The sequence below is a fragment of the Ochotona curzoniae genome, unplaced genomic scaffold (genome assembly GCF_017591425.1).
Source record: "Ochotona curzoniae isolate NIBS_2020 unplaced genomic scaffold, NIBS_Ocur_1.0 scaffold_2476, whole genome shotgun sequence".
In the NCBI taxonomy this organism is placed as follows: domain Eukaryota; kingdom Metazoa; phylum Chordata; class Mammalia; order Lagomorpha; family Ochotonidae; genus Ochotona; species Ochotona curzoniae.
This window is the reverse complement of record NW_024467095.1, coordinates 4,650,995-4,672,350: the sequence shown is the minus strand read 5'-3', so window position 1 is coordinate 4,672,350 and position 21,356 is coordinate 4,650,995. Positions and strand designations below refer to the sequence as shown.

Below are 21,356 nucleotides of genomic sequence, written 5' to 3'. Positions count from 1 at the left end.
TTTGCATCATCAGGGCTCCTGCCCAAAGCTTTCACGAAGGTTGTTGTATTGCCTCCTGCCCATTTATTATGATGGCTTGCAACACTACATTATTAATAGGTAGCAAAACTGGCTAGCTTGCTCTCTCTGCTCAAGAAAGTGAGGAGTGCCTTTGACAACTCTGGACTATTCTTTCTTCCTGCTGTGGTGATGAATCTGTACGCTATTTCACTCCTCATTGATCATCCCTATGGAGAAAAAGTCCATCGGTTTTTACCAACCGTGGCTGCCTCACAAGCAGGGTGGTGCCACACTGTGTCTTCATAGACCATAGCGGCTAAAGGTAGAGGAAGCTCACCTCTCCACTTCTTGCCTCACCCTCCTTTCTTTACTCAGAATTGAACCTAAGATCATTGCAGGAGCTGCTGTTTGATCTTTGACGTTCAGCTTCTCAAGCTGAGACTGGGTGGCCAGCCTTGCTGTCTTCAGTTCAAGGAACAGGAAACTGCACTTTGCATAATCTAGCAAGACCGGGAAGGCTTAAAAGTTAATAAAGCCGATACTTTGCCCAAACTGGTTCATTTCTCTCGGTGCATGCTTTATTCATCCCAACCCCTGGGGCAGACGGGGTGGAGTATGAAGGGTAAGATTCCAGCGCTGAACCCCACCCTGGACTGCCAACAATTACTGTAAGATTAAGATATGCTCAAAGCCAAATCAGTTCCTGAAGGAAAACTCCTTCCAGCCAAAGTCTGTCCTAACTCAGTTAACCTATAAGGCAAATATTAGTTCTCTCCCCAAAACAGCATTAAAAAATGGCTCCACAGCATTTGTCTGCTGCTTGTTTCATGAGTGTGCCTTGGGGATTTCAGACAATACGCTGGTGCTAAAGTAGCAACTGGAATCTTTTACTCAGCCGGCTGGACTCAGACTCTGTTCTGGCATCTGGCCCAGTATATCAAAATTGTGGTTTTCAGCCCATTTGGGAAGCTGCCTCACTCAGCCATGTGACAACCCCAAAAGTCGGTCTGGCACCAGAAGACTTCATCAGATTGCGAACTTGAGAGCCCTCACGTTGATTGTTTTTGTATTGATGCCCCCGTTCCCGTAATCATTAACAGAAGGTGAGAGGGCTGCAGTTGGAACACACCTCACACCTATTACACAGTTTGTGTTGATGTCTCTGAACCCTCGTAAATCTCCTGGGCTCCAAGCACTTGCCTACGCAAATAAATGCACTCTCTGGGGAAAACTCCTCTAGGAGTTGGAGTTATTAACCTCGCTCAACAAACTTACCTGGAAGCAGCCCATGGCATAGCTACAGATTTGTCAGAAAGATTTAAGAGGATCCGTTTATTTACTGATTTTAGCACTAGCAGAAACTGAAGCTGTGAATACTCTAGACACAGCCATCTGGTGGTCCCCTTGGAGCCTGTGCAAATCATGTAGCACATACTAATGAAATGTAATAGGTACAAGACATGGCAAATTTCCAATTGGAAAGTGGCAAGTTAGTAGATTATGTCAATGTTGACAGCTCTCAGCTTAATGCTTCATTGATTCCCCTGTTCTTGTGAGAGATTCCTTGTCTGTTAAAATCATAATCACACAGCCATTACTGAATGCCTACAATACGCTCAGTCCTGCAATAAGCAATGGACATTGAAAAAGAATTACTTATACTCCTTAATTTAAGGATGTTTTCAGGATAATTGATGAATGACAATTAAGGCACATTAGATTATTACAAAGCGAAAGTAAACAAAGCAAAAAATTGTGCAGTAAGGACCCAGTACATGAGGATTATATACTGCGTTTATACTGTGTAGGGATTATATACTGTAGTTATAGGGATTAGATAGAGAGGGGTACAACTATGCTAACTTCTGGGATGTTACAAACTAGAGGATGGGGAAATTGGTTTGCTTGAGTCAATAATTTGAAACATAAATATACAGGCTCTGCTTAACAGAAAATGGAAAAGGAAATTTGACTGACCAGAGAAAATGAATGTAAGGAAATAGAGCAATTTTTTTTTAATTGATTGTGGAGGCTGCCATTGGCTGCAGAAGGTTAAGCCAATACAAACATCCCATGAGTGCTGGTTCACTTTCTGACTTTTCTGTGTCAATACATCTCCTTGCTAATACACCTGGGAAAGCAGCAGCAGATGGCCCAAGCACTAGGGCCCTTGCCATTCATTTGGGAGACCCAGCGGGAGATTCAGAATCCTGGCTTCCCATGCGGGCATTCGGGGAGTGAACCAGTCGATGGAAGATCTTGAAGACACCTCTCTCCCTTTTTCTGTCATTGTGCCTTTCAAATAAATAAAAAACTGTTAAAAATTCTGAGTGAAAGATTTCCAAAGGGACATCAGACCGATGGCAGGATGGTGAGGACATGACCCTTGGGTAGAATGCCTACACATCACGTCAGCAGGCTTGGGTTCGAGTCCTGGATGCACTTCTTCCAGATTCCTGCTAGTGCTCCCATGTGGATACAGCAGATGATGGTTTAAGTAAATGGGTCCCTACCATCCATCTGGGAAGTCCAAACTGAGTTCTAGTCCTTTGGCTGTGACCTTGCCTGACTGGATATTGGGGCAGAGAACAAGTTGTATGCACAATCTCTTTTTTCTTTTCTCTCTCTTTACCTTCAAGTAAAATTAAAATAGATAAGCATTTATAAAAGCGATATGTTAGAAATTTTAAAAACTGATGTAGGAATAAATAAGAAGTCACTAAAGGTTTCTGCCACAAAAAATCAAACTATTTAGGTTAACCTTAAATGCAATAAATAAAAGAATGAAGTTCTACCATTTTCAACAAAATGATCCCAACTGGAGACCATCATGTTCAGTGAATCAGGCCAATTTCCAAAGGACCGATATCACATGTCCCCTCTGATATAAGGCAACCTTCGTGTAAACTACACAACCAACGGGTACATAAGTGTGCAAGTACATACATATACTCTCATAGATGATGGAGACCAGCATACCGGGAAGTGAAGATACATTGCAGAACACATCTCTACTACCAAACAGAAGGACGACTCCCACTGAAACAGTCAAATACTAAGCTGAAAAGAATAGATACTACACTTGATCTTGCCAAAAGGTGGAGAAGCAATACAACTGCTAAATATACCTTGACAATACAAAACTACACTTTTTATCTTTGTCTTTACCCACAGTGCCAAGCAAGATGCACTTAAATAGCAGAATATTAAACTTGTAATGTTACTAAAGAACGATATTATTGTAATAATATGAAGGAAAATAGTGGGAGGGGAATATGAAGGGAGAGAAGAAAGGAAAGGGAGAGAACCCCCAAACCTATGCAATTGTATCATGGAAAATAATGGAAAAATAACATAAAAGATAAATAAATACCTGTAATTGACCTCCATGTAAAGATTGATATATGAGTAAATGCCAAATACTATTTGTTGTTTAACCAACCTTGGGAAACTTCACATTAACTTGCACTTCACTGGTAATGTGGACAGTGACCAAAAGTTACACATGTGCACAACCATATTGAGTACCAAAGCAGTGCCAGCAATTGCTGCTCTGGATGGGCATTTGTTGCCAGAAGGACATTTGTGGCATGATGATGCTAAGTGTAATCACGTAGACCAGTCACTAGAAAAGGGCAGCCACAATCGATCCAAAAGGATCGATTTCCTCTCGGAGTTGTGATTTTCTATTGGAGGCAGTCAGTCCAACAGTCACTCCACAAACATGACTCTCAAAAAGTAAGTGCTGGGTTTTTAAAAGCAGTTTTCTTGATAGCTAAGTTGCTTTATTTTGAAAAATCCAACAGAATTTGTTTGAAAGGATCTATTAAAAACTCATCCCTCTCAATTTATTTCAATTTTTCGTATTTTTCTCTGATCTCTGGGCAGCAGTTACCTAACTTCTTGGTTGTCCAGAGAGCTGTTGGGTTCAAACTGTCACCATGAAAATAGTGTATAATGCATGATTATGCTGCCAGAGACCTTCTTTCTTCAAGGTGCTTATTTTTTTAAAGAAAAAAAATTATCTTAAATTTTTTTAAGAGTTGGGTGGGTAGGGATTGGAGAGACATGGTCAAGAGGCAAGGTACTCTCTTCCAATCCTTTATGAGATTTCTTAAGCTTCCATTTCTAGCATAAGTAAACAAAAACATAATCTTTAACTTTCATAGTCACAGAAAAGCAAACAGCAAAGCGTCACCATCGCTTTCCAATCCTTGCCCTCTCTCCTGGGATAATCATTGGTGTCTTCCCTGCTCCTCCGAATATCTCATGGCTGAAGGATTTTCAGGCCAGCAAAGGACAGCAGGGCATCCAGAATGCCATTCTCCAACCTGTCCTGGGAGCCAGGGGTCACAAGCTGTGCCCTGTTCCACACTTGTAGCATCCAGGTGGAATTTAAAATAGAATGGATGGGGACCCAGTTATGCAAGAAGTCACCTCTGCTCTTCTGTTCCATCGCAGGAGTTAAGACCAGCTGGGGTGTCTGTGGTGTCAGTTTCCAGTGCATAAGTCTCTGTGATCTGCAGCAGAAATTCTTACAACAGGGCCCTTAGAAGTCTCGTCCTCTGATGGGCTGCCAGAGGCAGAGTCCAAGGCATATCTGTGCGGCCTGACTTTTTTTTTTTTTTTTTTGCTGTTTCCCAGGGACTGAGAGAAAACTACCAAAGGGAACAGGCTGCCTGGGTTCTACCAAGAGTTATCTACAACTGTCTTGTCTGGAAGATGGGATTTTTTTCTTTTTGCTAGCCAGCATATCTGCTCCAGTTGGCTCAGTGGGTCAGAAGCAACCACAGTTGCAGACTCAGTCTCTTAGGAGAGCTGGTTTGAGTTCAGTGTATCTGCTTGAAATCTGGTTCTTCTCCTCCTAAGTCCCCTTCCAAGAATAGAGCTCAGAACACCTCACCCCCTGCTAGGAAAACAAGTTGAAGTATACACCCTCTTTGTAGGATCAAGTAACTGGATGTTTTGGTTAATCAATGCAAACTTGAAGTTGCAAGATGCTATTTTCTGGGGTTTTTTTTCTACTTTTAAAAACATTTACTTATTTGAAAGTCAGAGTTGAGAAAGAGAGAGGGCGAGAGAGAGAGAGAGAGAGAGAGAGAGAGAGAGAGAGAGAGAGAGAGACTTTCATCTGTAGATTCACTCCCCAGAAGGCTGAAAAGGCCAGAACTAGACCAGGAGTTTCTCAGGCCTCCCACATGGGTGGCAAGGTCAAAAACACTTAGTCATTTCTACTGCGTTTGTCAGGCCATTCATTAGCAGAGAACTGATTGCAAGCAGAGCAGTGGCTCATGAATCAGGACTATATAGGATTCTGGGGTCTCAGTAAGCAGCTATATCCGCTATGCCACAATTCTGGCCCCACACAGTGTTATTCTTAACATCACTAACCAACTTTTAGCCTGGGCTCAGATCATAATATTTGTTCCCATTTCCTGGGGAAACAATACTTTGATCTTTACAACATTTTACAGATATGGGTACCAGAAGCTTAGAAAGCTTGCATAGCACTAGGCATATTTTATTGGTTAGTTAACTTTTTATTCTCTCCTTCAAATTATAAAACCAAGAATCATAAAAAAGCAAATGATGAGCCTGCTTGCTGCTAAAGAAACTATTTGAAGTATGTAGTTAAGTACATGATTGAATTTAATCCTTTTTTTCCCCTCTATGCCTTGAATCTAAATAGAACCCTTTAGCACGCATTAATGACAAAACTGAACTACTTTATATTAACAAACACAAAACAGATTGTGCACTCATCATTTTTTTTATTCCAGGATAAATAAAATATCTGGAATTTCCTCTTTAAAAAGAGTTTCACTTGAAGAGATTATTGCCTGTCTTAAAACTTAATTTGGAAAGATTTCTACAGGAGTGGGTTATGGGACAGCAGACTTGGGAAACCTGCTAAGTATATCATAGCAAAATACCCGGGACCCAGTCCTACCTCTCCTTGTGATCCAGCTGCTTTCTAACACACTTAACAGGTGACAGATGACGACCCAAGTACTTGGGCTGCTACTTAGAAGACTGGGCTGTAGTTCTGGCTACTGGCTTTGTTAGCCTCACTGTGGCTATTGTCAGCATTTGGACACTGAATCAGCAGACGGAAGATCTTTCTCATTCCTGTCTCTCCTTCTGTCTCCATAACTTTCCTTTCAAATAAATAAAAGTTTAAAACAAAACAAAAAAAACTTTTAAAATAAGAGAATACTACAAATATAAATGCTTCATGTTCCACAATATCCAAAATAAAATCATGGCACAATAGACAAGATGTGGACCAAAATCCCAGCCTGTGATCTCTCTTGGGGACACATGGACTCATCTTTCAGGTCAACAAGTTCAATGGCAAAGGCTGTTTCTTTCTAAAATCTGTGGAAAAATGCAGTTCTCAGGGGCTTGCAACATGATGTAGTAAGCTGTGTCTCTGCCTTTAGTGCAAGTATCCCATAAAAGCATTGGTTCGAATCCCGGCTGTTCCACTTCCCATCCAATTCCCTGCTTCTAAGGAAGATAGTTTTGTTTGTTTGTTTGTTTGTTTGTTTGTTTGTTTGTTTTGTAGAAGACAGCTCAAGTCCTCGGACCCTTGCACCCACATGGGAGACCCAGAACAAACTCTTGGTTCCTGGCTTCTGATGGGCTCAGCTCTTCCAATTGAGGAGTGAACCAACGGATAGACAACCTTTTTCTCTCCTTCTCTTTGTAAAATTTGCCTTTTAAATATGAATAAATAAATATTTTTTTAAAATAAAAGAAAATGGAGTGTGTGCTTGCTCTCTCTCTTTCTCTCTTTCTCTCTTCCTCTCCCTCCTTCTCTCTCTCTCCCTCTCTCACATACACACACACATACACCTGTCTCTTTCTTCTAGTCCTAGGAAATATCCAGAAACTGACTCAAACCAGAAAGAGAGTTTTCCATAACTCTGTAGGTTAGCATAGCAGGGCTCCAGGTTGAGTGAGTTGCTACTCAATAGAATCACCATTAACTAGCTCCCTCGTTGCCCAATCACACCAGTGCTCCTTCTGTCGCTCTTTGTTGCTCAAAAAACCCACAGACAGCAAAGAAAAAGCACTCAGAAAGGCAGGCCTTCAGTCTGCCACCCACCCAGAGGGACCTGCTTCCTGAGGCCTCCTTGGGCCACTTACCAGGGAATGCTTTGTTTATGTTCAGAGAACAGAGCAGCTTTCACATGGGACACTCCGGGAAGTGTGATGTAAGGAACTACAGCAAAGAAGTGAGAAATGTAGACCCCAAGGTGCAGTGTTTTGGTATGTGGTCAGGAAAAACTTAAGTAATGATTTTGAACTAGGTTATGCACCAGTACGTGGTGATGGAAAGAAGAGATATCCAAAAACAAGACTTGTTTTCTAATTCTACTTCCCACTAGCTGAGTGAGTGACCTTGGAGTAAACTTCCTAATTTCTCCAAATCACTCTTCTTATCTGCAAAATCTGTATCAGCGGTTGAGGTGCTGATATTCTGTGTATGTGGAGTGAGAGGGGATGGGATGACCCCTAAGGTCATAGACCACACCAAAGACTGCTCACTGAATCCTGTCTTGGATGTACAAGTACTTGTCTCAGGGTTCTTAAACTCTAAGAATGGCCATTCTCTGCATGCTTCCTTACAGCCCGGTTCTGTCTGCCTGGACCGTGACGTGCCCAAAGGATTGATGCAATGACACGCGCATGGCTCCTCCATCAGCCCTCATGTAACTCTCACGGTATACACTGTACTGAGATGCCTGCTCATTTTTCTGCTATGTCAAGTAGACTGTGAACGCCGCAGTCTTTAGATTCAGTGCTAACCCCACTTTTTAATTTGGAACAGATTTTAATCCATGTATTTGAATGAGGGGTTAAAAAACCCCCTTTTCTTAAAACATCTAGCACTGTTAGCCTTCAAGCCACCTTCAAGTGTTGCTGTTCTGCAGCTCTCTTCCTTATCCCAAGAATTCCACACCCATCTCCTCCCCCGCCAGCAGCAATTCCCCTCCAAAGGAATTAACTGCTTCAGTAGCAGTATTTAGACCACTAGATGTCTGTGAAGGATGCTCTTCATGCTCTTATTCTACTTTGTCAATTGTGTTCAAAACCAGGAACTGCTGTGCTAGGTCCGGTAGGGGTGCAGCAATGGACATGCCGTGGTTCTGCTCGGAGACGTTCATAAAACAGCTTCGATGAAGGCTCTGATTGGCAGAGAGATCACTAGCCATTAGCCAAAATATTTCTGGATGAGTAACTATACCCTATCATCAACTTGACTCAAAAAAATTATAATGTGGCTTTGGGACCTGGTACATTGTGTGCACGCAATACATATTTGTTGGACAAAGGAATGAATAGAAGAGGATAAGAATTTCAATGAGCTTTTATTGCTGGGATGACAAAGATGGACAACAAAAGATATCAAAGCTTTTATTTAAGTCAGTCGATTAACCCACTGACTGTTATGCCTACTTGGAGAATTGATTAACTTTTCGGTTCTTTTGAGGAGCTTCTCACATTTCTTATATCTAACCAGGAGAGGCAGGGCTTTCTGACAGTCTAGCTAAGCCTGTTCCTGGACCTTCAGAACTCTCCAGGAGACCATCTGATTAACAAGCCTTCCTGACCAACCATCTGTCCCAAGATCTCCTGCTTGGAAACTGTCAAGTCCCGCAGCCCTTGGGGACAAATGGATGCGGAAAACACTTTTGCTTAAATGTCATCTTCGTGGAGAAGATCTGTCCAAGGTCTCTTGGAAAGCCAATAGGTGGGACAGGAAGGAAGGGACATAAAAGCACTGAACAATTCCAGGGGAGGCAACGAGCTCTCACGTGATCTGCGCTCCACGGTCTGCTGAGGACTGCGTGGCTCAGGCCTGCAGAGTCACAAAGGCAAGGAACCGGAAATCAGGGACACAATTTAAAGAGGATGGATTTAGCACTAGGCTAAAACATAAACGAGTACGTTGATGACAAGTAACAAAATCCAAACAGTGTCTCACTCATCCTTTTAAATTCTGGGGCAACTAAGACTTCAAACAATTGTTTAGGACCAAAAAAAATGTGATTCTCCCATTAGGTGCAAAACAGAAGGAAAAGACAGCCAAGAAATGTCTGCCATTCCATCCAGATGTGCCTGAGGAGGCTGGGACTCCAACGTCTCCCAGCAAAACCACGCTTCCCACTCCCACCACTCCCCGCCCCCATACCCGGAGAACCTGAAGGCAGGGCCATCCCCTTCCTTCTCGGCGTGAAATCCGTTCCACACCCACCCGCTCCCTAGAGACTGTGATAGGCGGAAAGGTCATGGCACACCCATAGGTCGGGACCGACCGTCTGGGAGGCGCGAGCCCGCGGCGCCCCCTGAAAAACTCGGTCACAGCCAATGGGAGCCTGAGGTCCCGGCACAATAAGATTCGGGACTTCCATTGGGCCAATCAGGGGCCAGGCACGGCCAGGGGGAGGAGATGGGAGGAGAGGCCAGGGGCGATGGAGACAGCTGTACAAGTTTCCCACCTTGGAGTGCTAGGGACGCTGGCGCATCTCCGGCAACTCCCAACTCCAAGCAGCAAGTAGGCTCGCAAGCTCCTTGCTCCCTTCTCCACTCTTAGACGCTTCCCGGCAAACCAGAGGGAGGTTGCTGAGGGACCCTTGTCATAGCTTCTTTTTATGCTGTATGCAAGGAGAAGCAGGGCGAGGGACAATTTGGTGCTCTAGGACTGACCACCAGCTGTGTCCAAAGGAGTGGCTGGTGCTGGGGGACTCCATGCGGGGACCATGGACCGAGCGATGCTCCTGGGACTGCCCCGCCTGTGCGCGCTGTGGGCAGCCCTGCTTACACTGTTTCCCTGTGGAGCTCAAGGAAGCTGGATGTGAGTATCTGGGCTTAGGCACGACGCGCGGTATAAGGGGTGACCCCCAGCTCGAAGCAACTTTCAACTAAGGCTGGGGGGTAGGGGAGGAGGAGCGACGCGGACACTTAGGGCGGGGGACCCGATTTTCATGAAAGCCTCTGAGATTGAGGAAGAGCAAGGAGCGGCTTACGCTGGAGGAGGCTGTGTCTCTCACAGGTGGTTGGGCATCGCCTCCTTTGGCGTCCCGGAGAAGCTGGGCTGCGCCAACTTGCCGCTGAGCAGCCGCCAGAAGGAGCTGTGCAAGAGGAAACCGTACCTGCTGCCGAGCATCCGCGAGGGCGCGCGCCTGGGCATCCAGGAGTGCAGGAGCCAGTTCCGCCACGAGCGCTGGAACTGCAGGGTCGCCGCCCCGGCCGCTGCGCCGCTCGACCAGGGCCCCCTCTTCGGCTACGAGCTGAGCAGTGGTGAGTCCTCTGACCTTCTGGGTCCGCGGGGTTGGAAAGCGAACAAGCCTCCGCCCAAAAAGGTAGCGCCGGGGAGGCCCCCAGCTGAAACTCCTAAAGAGGCTTTTGCGAGCGGGGGAAACCCGGGGGCCCTCGGCCAGACGCTGGGGCGCAGGTGCGGTCTGGAGGCGGGGTGGAGAGAGATGGCTCCCCAGGTTTGGAACAGGACGGAAGGAGACTGTGGTTCTTCCTCCTTCCCCCGGCGCCTGGCCCCGACGACCCCCTCGAACCCCGGAGCGCCCCCCTATGTGAGTGACCAGCTGGAGAAACATGAAGCAGGCCGAGAGGAATGCTGCAGCCGCATCTGCTTTGATTTAGCCGGTTCCGCTGCGCACTGAGCCCTGGACCAGGGGCCCCTGGCAGCCGAGCTCCACGTGCACTGGCTGCTCTGAGCACCGGGTTCGCGAGATCGGGGTGGCTTTCAAGGCACTGTCCCGGAGAACCCATTGCCGCGTAGGGCGAGCGCGGCTCCTGGAAATTCCATCCCTTCCTCCTGGTCCGAGCCTCGGACATGCCGCGGTGCGCGAGCTGCAGTCAAACTAAGTTCTGCCTCCACGTGCGTGGTAGCCAGGTCGGGACAAAAGGTTGCAGGGAACCACCGTCGATCCAATGAAATCGGCAGGTCCGGAGTACTCGCTTTGCACTCCACGCACTGTGAGCTCCTATTCCACTTGGCTTTCCTCTCTCCCCTGCCTCTGATCCTGCCCCGCTTAGTTCCCAACCCACTGAGCTGCCTTAGCAGAATCTGACCGCGCAGGCTCCCCAAGGATCCCTGGCTCCCAAAGCGAAAAAGAAAAAGGAGAAAGAAAGTGTTGCTTGTCGCAGTTGCTGAAACGCAGAAGCATCAGCTGTCGAAGGGTTTATTGGGCAACGGGCGTCACGTTGTTTCTATTCCAATCTAAACATCAGCAAATGGAAAAAAAGCTGCCTGCGGAGTCCCTTCTAGTCCACTGCATTCATGTTTCCCTGGAACCTTCAGTCGTAAAGACCTCAGCGCAAACGCTACTGCAGGTGTGGCCAATCCATCTGTTTCGATATTAGACACTTTCTTGGTAATGACATTTGAGTCGTATTATCTTTCATTGCCTTTAAGGCTCTTAGAGGATTAGCTAGTACTGTATAAAGTATTTAACTCTCACACAATGCCAGTGGTTGTTATTCACGGTGCTCTTTTAAAAATAATTACTCATTAATGTGAAAGTAAACTAACGGTTATTAGCTAACTGCTCTAGTCGATGCTTAATTTTAATTTACCTTCTGATCCGTATTGTTTATGTACGCATACACCAAATCGTAAGCTGTCCGGCTGTGTGTTGCGGGGGTACATGTTACATCTAACAGGGATGGCAGCCGGCTTTGCTTTGGATGCTGTACTGCCATTCATTATTCGTCCATGCAAAGGATTTTAAAGTCGTCCTGTTTTGTTGACTTGGGGCTGCCTGTTAAGCTCTGCCTAGGTGCCGACATTTCACACTTAGAGAGCACACCGATAATTTTAAAGTATGAAGACAACATAAGACATACGACTTCTGGCCAAGCTCTCAGGCAGGATACTGTAATTAGTGTTGCTTTCCTAAAGGCTGGAGCAGTAGGAACTGTTTTCTTCTAAACATGCACTTGTTAAAGCATCTCCTGTCAGAGAATGAAAAATTGCTTGCCCGGTAAGAGGATGAACAGGGGTCTTTGTTTTGAAGTACATGGACAGTGTCAGCGCCCTAATTAACAACCTGTGTTTTATTCTAGGCACCAAGGAGACAGCGTTTATTTACGCCGTGATGGCTGCGGGCCTGGTGCACGCCGTGACCAGGTCCTGCAGCGCAGGCAACATGACAGAGTGCTCCTGCGACAGCACCTTGCAGAACGGAGGGTCGGCAAGTGAGGGCTGGCACTGGGGGGGCTGCTCGGATGATGTGCAGTATGGCATGTGGTTCAGCAGGAGGTTCCTGGACTTCCCCATCGGAAACACCACGTCAAAGGACGACAAGGTCCTCCTTGCCATGAACCTGCACAACAACGAAGCCGGGAGGCAGGTATGTGTGAGCAAACAGAAACCAAATCTAGTCTGTAGGTAAATAACACTCAAATTATGTTCTGCATCGATCTGTCAAAAGTTGAGCACTGGCAGCCTGTCTCTCAAACACACTCACACACACACACGCACGGCTGCTTCAAAAAGTTTGTGGAAAAAATAATTAAAAGACATTTATTTTGTATCAAAAAGGAAATCCATGCAATACAAGAAGTACTCAAAAATAAAAAGGCAGATTACAAAAAAGCATAAATTCCACTTATGGAAATAAGGTAAAATTGTCTTCTCATTTTGAAAGAATATTTTGAAGTCCAACGTCTATCAGTGGATATGCGTCTCTTCATGAGCACGTGCAGAACACATGGCTTTAGTTCAGAGTCTCCACCTGGGGCAGGGTGCATCACATCATAAAATACGCATATGCTGTGGCTCTTGTATGTGAATTCTAGCACAGTTGATACGCAAGTGCCTGTTGGATTGCTTGGTTCTGCTCTCTTAGCTAGTTAGTGGAAAAAAACAGACAAAAGCCACAATATGTGACATTCCAGTGAATCTTCGTTAAATTTTTATTTATCCAAATCTGGATTTTGATTCTGTGGTCATAGTGGGCAAAGGCCCCTGTCAGTTTTTCTTTACTTGCTCCAACAACTATTTTTCAGGAAAATACAATCTTTAACTAATATTTTGTAAAACAATGTTTTTTAAAAGAGGAAAATTATTATTCTGTTATAAAGCAAATATAAGTTAATGTTAAAATTCATAAATTACAGATAAGTATAACTGTACACATACTAAATAAATGGGAATTATAAATAACAACATTTTAAAGATTAAGTAGAGGTGAATTTGAAGAACCACCCATAATTAATCTCTTTTATGAATTCCAATTTTTTACACTGCCTTTTGAAAATAAGTGTATATATTACTCTATTTAATTTTTCCATATTTACATTAATGAACACTGACTTAGTTGAATATGCATTCTACAACATAGCTCGATTTTTCAGTAATCCACGGTAACTTTCCTAAAACAGTAGAAACTTTTGATGAATATATACTTTCTATGTTGTCATAAAATTACGGGATAATCATTTCAGCACATCTGATATATTGTTGTTAATAGCCATAAACCAGAAATATCCCAATATGGTAACTGAAATTTGCCACACTCTTCTGCACTAAAGTAAAATAAGGTGCCATATGTCTTAGGAATATTTAAAATGTATGTCGCCTTTGACTTATATTTTTACAAAGTACATACATGGAACTCAATGAGAAAAATTGCAAGTTTTAGCCAGTTTTCTTTCCTTAACTATCTTGGTTTAAGCAAATAAAATAAAGTAAAATAAATAAAATAAAATAACCTCTGTAAGTACATCACTGTAGGCCATTCAAGCTGAATTTTTAGTTCTTTTGAATGTTCAATTCAGAATAGCAAAATGACACAGGAACTCAGTTAAATACTTGTATAACTTTTTTGTATTTTTGTTTGGAAATATCAAAAATTTCTTTTATCTCACTAAAATAAGTCTTGCCTAACACACAGTTATATCTATGTCTCTTCTTGTTAAAAATTTTACATTAAAAATGAATGAATAAACCAGGTGTTGCCTCAATTATCATTTATCCAATTAATGAACTTTTATTATTTATATTATTATTTATGTTATGATATTATTATTTATGATATATTAAAATAAGAGGCAAACTGCAACTAATATGTGTTCTTTAAAATAAACCAAAGGAAAGCCATCAGGTCAAATTTCTACATTAAAGAAAAACAAATAAATCCACTCTTTTTATTAGCATAGATCTGAAATCTTCTTTAGGCATCCTTTAAAAAATTATTTGAGATTAAAAAATAAGAGAGAATCAAAACTTAAAATTTCAGATTATTTCTCTTCAACGAAGTGATCACTAAAGTTATGGGAAGTCCTGAAGCATTTTAAATATATTTCTGTAAGTAGCATCAGAGTTTTTAGCTTTTTAGATTAGGCAGTGACGTTTGTCCATCGTTGTTAATGTTCATCTCTTTTTTTTATAGTCCAAGTGTGTTTAAAAAAATATACAGCTCTTCAGCAACAACTTTAATTCGCTTATTGTTTGGGGAGAAAGAAAAAGAACAATTTCTTCACATTACCCAGATTCCTACTGTAATCCTAATTAGGCAGAAAATAATTCACATCATGAATAATACAACTTTTCCATCAAGTTCAGCTTGCTGCACTGAATTTTTTTCCCCACATTGTTCTAAATGGAATTTTAAAATATTGCAAAATATTTACCTGGTTATTTTGGGAGCAACACTACCCTGGTATTTTTGTTGGTCTTTTTCATGCAGTATTATAATTCAAAACATTTTTGTACTTTTTTTCCTCTTTGGTGGGCAAAAAAAAAAAATAAACCCCAGATTTCTAAGTTATCATCTGACAACGAACAGCAATCTACTTCATTCTTAACATTGACAATTGGAACCTTGATTGGCATATTCTTGTAAGTAAAGTTCAAGAGCTGCGTTCAATTGAGTTGATTCTCCTGGTCTCAAAATCCCAAATGCAAAATGCAGGAACGCAGTCAGAGAAGTGTGGGTACTGGCGCTTAGTGGTGCTGGGAGTAGAGCCTATGACTTTCTAACCGCTGACCTTAAATACTCCGATTCCCACTTGGTTTCTGACACCATTCCTTAAGTTATGACTCCAAGAATAATGTTGCCGGTTGGTGATTGGCTAACAGAATGATGTGATGTCTTCCAGGGGCAGAACTTCTGGGAATAATGTGACTTGGAATATTTATGGGTATTTCTTTTGGTGTGCTTAAAATATTTCCATTCTTACCAGGTCCACCTCATAAACTTTTAAGTTTTCCTACCCCATAATTTGTTTTATGATGAGTAACTCAACAAAGTAGGAAAGGCTGACCCAAAATTTTCATTGACCTGTTGGAAGAATATTTATAAATAGTTGTTCAACACATACGTGTCTTGCTTTGCAGCAGGTTCAAATATATTTTTTTGGACAGAATGGGACAAAATAGGCCAGGGGAATAGGAACCCTACATATACACAGCCAAGCTTATGTCACAATTTTCATGAAAACTTAAATCGTTTGATCGTTGGCAAAATGAAATGTTAGTCACAAAATATTCCACAACAATTTTCTGTCTATTTCTGCAAAGTTTGGATAAAGCCATATACTGGAAAATAATCACTGCCTGCTGTATTACCTCCGAGTCCGAACGGTAAGATTAACCAGTTCTTAAACCACTGCTTAAGCAGTTTCTCTTTTTACATCAAGTATTAGTAATACATCTTTCCTATTGCGTTTCATTAGAAATGTATCAAACCAAAACTTACACACAAAGCCCAGTACATTAAATACTACCCTCCTAATTGCTCTCGCCTAGTTCAGAAATATTCTACCAAAATGCGCACATCTGTTTGCAATAGTTAACAAAACATTCCTCTGTTAATATCGTTATAAACCTTAACTCAACTAGAGTAGAGAAAGGAATTTTCTCATAACCACACACGATTTATATGGTTGCTATTCTCTTACTTTTCTATGAGTGGAGGGTGCATCCCTGCATCTCGTAACGGCTTTTTAACTTCGATTAGCAACCCTGGCAGAAAAGCTCGGGCTGCGGGAGGACCAGTCCTCCTCTGCCTTTCTTCTTGAGTGTTCATGCAATTTCCTTAAATATACTTGCATTTTCCACTTTCATTTTTCCCTGTTCTGCTAAAATTACCCTGCTGTATGTAAAGATCTTATATCATATATCACCCACTTTCCTATGTAAGACAAGTGTCTTAACCACACTGTTTATTTTTCTGTAAAATTGGAATCTTAAGTAAGTTCTTGTTCACTATGTACTATGTACATGGCATTTCTTCCTAAACGTTAAACTGCATAAAACAACTGCGAAAATTTGCTCAGAGATGTACTAAATTTTATATAACTTAAAGTGAGGGGAGGGAATGGGAGAGAGAGAACTGCCCTTGAACTTTGTTTTTCGTGAACTTATCTTAAGGGTGATTACATGGGCGATCATTTTATTTCCTAATTGTTCATTCTCTTTCCCTTGGAGAATTCTGGGGACGTAATATAAATGGTGAAACTGTGTGTCAAGAATCTGAATTCTTTTCCTTGAAGTTCGTTATTTTTCCTTTCCGGTCTAAATCAAAATTATATCTATAATACGTAATATTATTGCTGTGTGTGTTGGTTAGGGCCACTTATAATTTATAGACCTAGAATAAGCCTTCAAAAATATCGTCATTGGTAAATTCTGAATGCTATGTATTTTTTTTAAAGGGTTGTTTTTTCCAGACTTAGTGAAATCTTCCCACAGTTCTGGTACAAATTCAGTAGGCAGTACAATTGCACTTGAAAATCAGCTCTCTCCCCTTTAAGCCTGTGAAGCTGTGTGTCACTTTTGTGGACTGCATTGCTGAGTCTGGGCTGAGGCGGTGGAATGCACGCACTTCTGGCTGCCGCAGGGTCTCCCAGCGCATTGACCCTCTGTCAGTCACTTTTTAAAAGGTGATTTTTACCACTTCTTCTCGATCGAGTGACCAACAAAGACTGAGTTAAAACCGTTAGGGTGAATTGGACTAATTATTGAATAAACACTCCTTCAGCATCTACTCTGTCCTCCAGGCTTGGCAAATAGGCAACACATGAGTGATGTCCAAACTAGGAAAGAAGAAGTCGGCTTCTCAGTCATGATCCAGAAAAACAGGCGACTTTAAATCACTAATTGGTGACAGAAAGATCTTTGACACATTTAAACACATTAAATTTAAACATGAGCAAGCAATCCTTTATTTCGGCTTTTTATAAGCTTTTTTTTAGACTATCTTACTTATTATCGTCTGATTGTGCCATCTTTGTTTTGTTCTTTAGGAAACTTAAAATCTGAACAAAACTAGGCAGGTTGCGTAGTGTGAATATTTATTTGCCCAGAACCATTCTGAAGAATTGAGTGACTATCAAATGCAGTAAATGCAACCAACCAGCCTTTATGCCTTGCTTTGTGAATTGTTCTGTGGTCCTTGGCTGGTACCGTTTGCCTTGAATTAACGAGAAATAGATACATGAATTAGCTTCTCAGCTTTGTGAATTTAGAAAGAGCCTGTGTGCCGTAATTTATAAAGGACAAGGTTTTGATATCCTGTTTATTATTTTAAACATCACTAAGAAGTAACAGACATTGCCTGACTCAATACCCTCTGCTCTCATTTAAGACTACAAATATTATCAATTGTTCGAGGTATTCCATCTCAATAGAAATTTCATACAATTTTGTGAATTCATTAGAAATGTAATATGTGGCAAGCATGTCAATGTCCGGATCGGTAAGAAGTTGAATAGGTTCTTGTCACTTTACAGCTTTGATAAGAATTGTAAGTGGAATTCAAGCTGGAAGCTTTCCCTTTCTTTGGTGAGATTACACACATAATTTCCAAGTTATTGAATGCATGGATCCATTTTTCATTTTCCCCAGCATGTTGACAGAATGTCAGCTCTCCGGCTAGCCCTGACGATTGATGAATCGCCTCTTCCCGAGCGGGGGCTTGAAGGAAGCCATGCTGGCTAGCCTAGCATGTAAGAGATTAAGCCTGAAGCTTTTCACATCTCGGTGTGGTTTCTGGGCTGTTTGCTCCCTTGGAAATCTTTTAGCCCGTACAATATGTTCGCCTTCAGACAAAGAGGGTATTTTAGACCTTCCTAGGTGCTAGATATCTGACTATTACAAATGTATGTAATCTCATTTAATTCCTCAGTCCGTAAAAACTAAATTCAGCACTTATCCTCTGTGTTAGAATAGTGCCACTGATGAATCCAAAACAGGGCATATGTTTTGAATTCATTTTCCAGAAGAGGGGAAGATTTTTCTGACAGCAACCACAATCTCCAGCTCTCTCTCCTTTTGACTAACTTTCCTTGATTGGTGAGGGTTTCTCATTTGCCCAAACTCCATCAATCAAATTGATTTTTCTCGTCATCAAACTTGCCAGCTTTCTGTCAGATCAGCAAGTGTCTTTCTTGGATGCCATTAGACTCATCTGAGTGTTTTGGTGAAAGTCACCATTGCCTAGACCCCATCCCAGCCAATCAAGGCCAATCTCAGGGCTTGGGATCTCGTGTATCTGTTAAGTTCCACGGATGCTCCCACATACTAAGAGAGACAAAACGAGCTGTTCTTTGAGTGCTTCTCAAATTGTCAGGTGTGTAAATGTCACACTGAGGTCTGAATGATGCTATTGAAGATGCATGCCTGTGATGGGGTTTCCGTGTCTATATTTCTCACAAGGTACACCAGTGTTGCTAGTTAATGAACCCTATGTTGAGTGGCAAGGTGTGTCTCAGGAAGACACAGGAACCCAGGAGCATCCATCTACATCCAAAAGGAAATGAGGAATCAGAAAAATAATTCTTGTTAACACAAACCATCTCTGATTAACAGTTTGCCAAACATATTACATTAAATGCAGCCCAGAGAAAGTTTCATCTGCAGGGTTTTGATGTGTGAAGAGAACATTTGGGACAAAGCCAAAGCACAACAGCTAAACACAACACCATCCCCTAAATCCTTTGTGTCCATTGGAGGAAACACACCCAGGAAGTTGAGTGGTTAGGTTAACTGTGTCCATCACTGAATCAAATACGTGGTGAATGATATTTGAACCCAATTACTGTTGGTTTCAGGCTGTTGCCAAGTTGATGTCAGTAGACTGCCGCTGCCACGGAGTTTCTGGCTCCTGCGCTGTGAAAACATGCTGGAAAACCATGTCTTCTTTTGAAAAGATTGGTCATTTGTTGAAGGATAAATATGAAAACAGCATCCAGATCTCAGAGAAAATAAAGAAGAAAATGCGCCGGAGAGAAAAAGATCAGAGGAAAATACCGACTCACAAGGAAGATCTACTCTACATCAATAAGTCTCCCAACTACTGTGTGGAGGACAAGAAGCTGGGCATCCCAGGAACTCAAGGCAGAGAATGCAACCGCACCTCGGAGGGTGCAGATGGCTGCAAGCTCTTATGCTGTGGCCGAGGCTACAACACCCATGTGGTTAGACACGTGGAGAGGTGTGAGTGTAAGTTTATCTGGTGCTGCTACGTCCGCTGCAGGAGGTGCGAAAGCATGACTGATGTCCACACTTGTAAGTAACCTTCCTTTCATCCTTGGGCAGAACTCAGCCACATTAGATGGACTGCAAACCAGTGAGTACCTCGCACTGGGCAGGGCTGCCGGAGTGGACGCGTGCATTGGAATCCCCTCGCCCTTGACGGATCAACATCTAATCACACATCGATCATGTGAATTTCTTGGGATTCTAAAGTTGAAAAGATTTGTGTCCATCTTTTGATGGTTTGGGAGTAGGTTCTGACGTGCAAGCCAAAACCCTTGGGTTGATGCTTCAGTCCATTTCCAGCCCAAGAGCCACAACTGTGGAATTCAGGGGATGGAACTTACTAACGATGGGTATACAGTAGTCATGCGATAAAGACACTTCTAGCAGAAAATGAAACTCATTTATTCTCTCAGTATTTTAATTAAAGAACTCGTGCTTGTTTGTGCATAGATAGAAGATATTGAAGAGTGTCTCCTTATGTATACGTGTGCAGACGCTCTCCCTAAATGACACAATGTCCCTCAAAAGTGTGTTGGAGGTGTTTTATGGCACACCAAAAGGATCAAAATGTAAAGTGTACATTATTAAGTGCCTTTAGCTCAGAGAATTTGTCTAGAAAAATCTGCATAAGTTGTACAGCCATTTTTGCTCTTCGAAATAGTTTATTGTTGACCAGCTTTGACTGTTAAGAACTCAGCTTTGAGATGCTGGGGGAAGCCGAGATCCTGCACACAGGGGAAAAGCCGAGAGGAGAATACAAAGGACTCCCATTCGTTGTAAAGAAAAGCACCATTTAAATGTGTAAAGACAGTATTTTGTATAGAGTTTTGGCTAAAAGAAATTATATTTTATAAGTATTATATTTAAGTTATAGGATATATATTAAAATTCAGACACTTACTACCAAAGCCCCAAAGCTAAAACTGTAAGATTATTTTGGAAATTAGATTAGCTTCCGTTTCTTTCATCACATTCTTTCTTAACTTTGTAATAGAAGGCAATTGGACACCTAGTCAGAGGAATGTGTATTTCTTGCCAAACGACTGCTTTACATAAGCTAAAATATGCTGCAAAACATTGAGAATTAAAGTCACATTAGTTCTACTTAACTCCTAAGGTTTCTATAATAAGTTATATAGAAAAGGTCTTACCTGGAAAATGAGTGGAAATCAGAATAATGATCAATTTGTGACTTTGATATCCTGGATATTTATTGTTTATAAAGCTACATTTCCATTTAAATGTTTGATGATCTTTCTAATTTTAATAGTCATGCATGCATATTCATTATTTGTACAAATGTCCTGGTGAAAATGTCAGGGCTGTATTTAAGGTAAATGTTTATGACTTTAGGAACTGTTAAATTTTTCACTATTATGTAGAAAAATAGATTTTCCAAATTCAAAACAGACAAAGAAAGATTCTTTCTCTAGCTAAGATAGAAGTGGTGCCCTGACTCCAGGTTTCCTATCTGCTTTTAATTTTATTTATGGAAACAGAATGATAATTTGCAAAAAAAAAAAAAAAAAAAAGAACAAAATTGTAGAAAACTTCTCAGATCTAACATTAAAATCCAGACAGCATTTAATTGTGGCCCTTTCATTTGTCTATTTACTACAGGACTCAAAAATGGAAATATATCAAGCATAGTGCTTCTTTCAAGAGAAGTTTTTCCCATTCTTTAACCTGGAAACACTATACTCACGTCTCCTTTGCTAAGTAAATCGACGCTCTCTTAATTGAAAACAAGCACCTGTATTTAAAAAGTGGAAGACTGCACCTTTCCTGAAGGGCTGGTGTCTTCTTTAACTAGCAGACTTTCAATCACCTTATGAACTGG

General features: G+C 41.9%; 1 protein-coding gene and 1 pseudogene across 1 annotated transcript; one reads left to right on the top strand and one right to left on the bottom strand.

Moving 5' to 3' along the window:
- Nucleotides 1–2,934: 2,934 nt before the first annotated feature.
- Nucleotides 2,935–3,111, bottom strand: LOC121171031 (annotated as a pseudogene).
- A 6,628-nt stretch (nt 3,112–9,739) lies between these two features.
- WNT16 (Wnt family member 16) lies at nt 9,740–19,659 on the top strand. Its single transcript, XM_041002375.1, has 4 exons — nt 9,740–9,865; nt 10,064–10,311; nt 12,094–12,380; nt 19,087–19,659. The coding sequence occupies exons 1-4, from the start codon at nt 9,771–9,773 to the stop codon at nt 19,549–19,551; spliced, it is 1,095 nt and encodes a 364-aa protein (XP_040858309.1). The 5' UTR covers nt 9,740–9,770; the 3' UTR covers nt 19,552–19,659.
- Nucleotides 19,660–21,356: the final 1,697 nt, after the last annotated feature.

Bases quoted from the DNA above. Each gene is read 5' to 3' on its own strand.
- WNT16 (XM_041002375.1), top strand. From the start codon at position 9,771: ATGGACCGAGCGATGCTCCTGGGACTGCCCCGCCTGTGCGCGCTGTGG. The intron at 9,866-10,063 runs GTGAGTATCTGG...TGTCTCTCACAG, and splicing joins GGAGCTCAAGGAAGCTGGAT to GTGGTTGGGCATCGCCTCCT. The intron at 12,381-19,086 runs GTATGTGTGAGC...TGTTGGTTTCAG, and splicing joins ACAACGAAGCCGGGAGGCAG to GCTGTTGCCAAGTTGATGTC.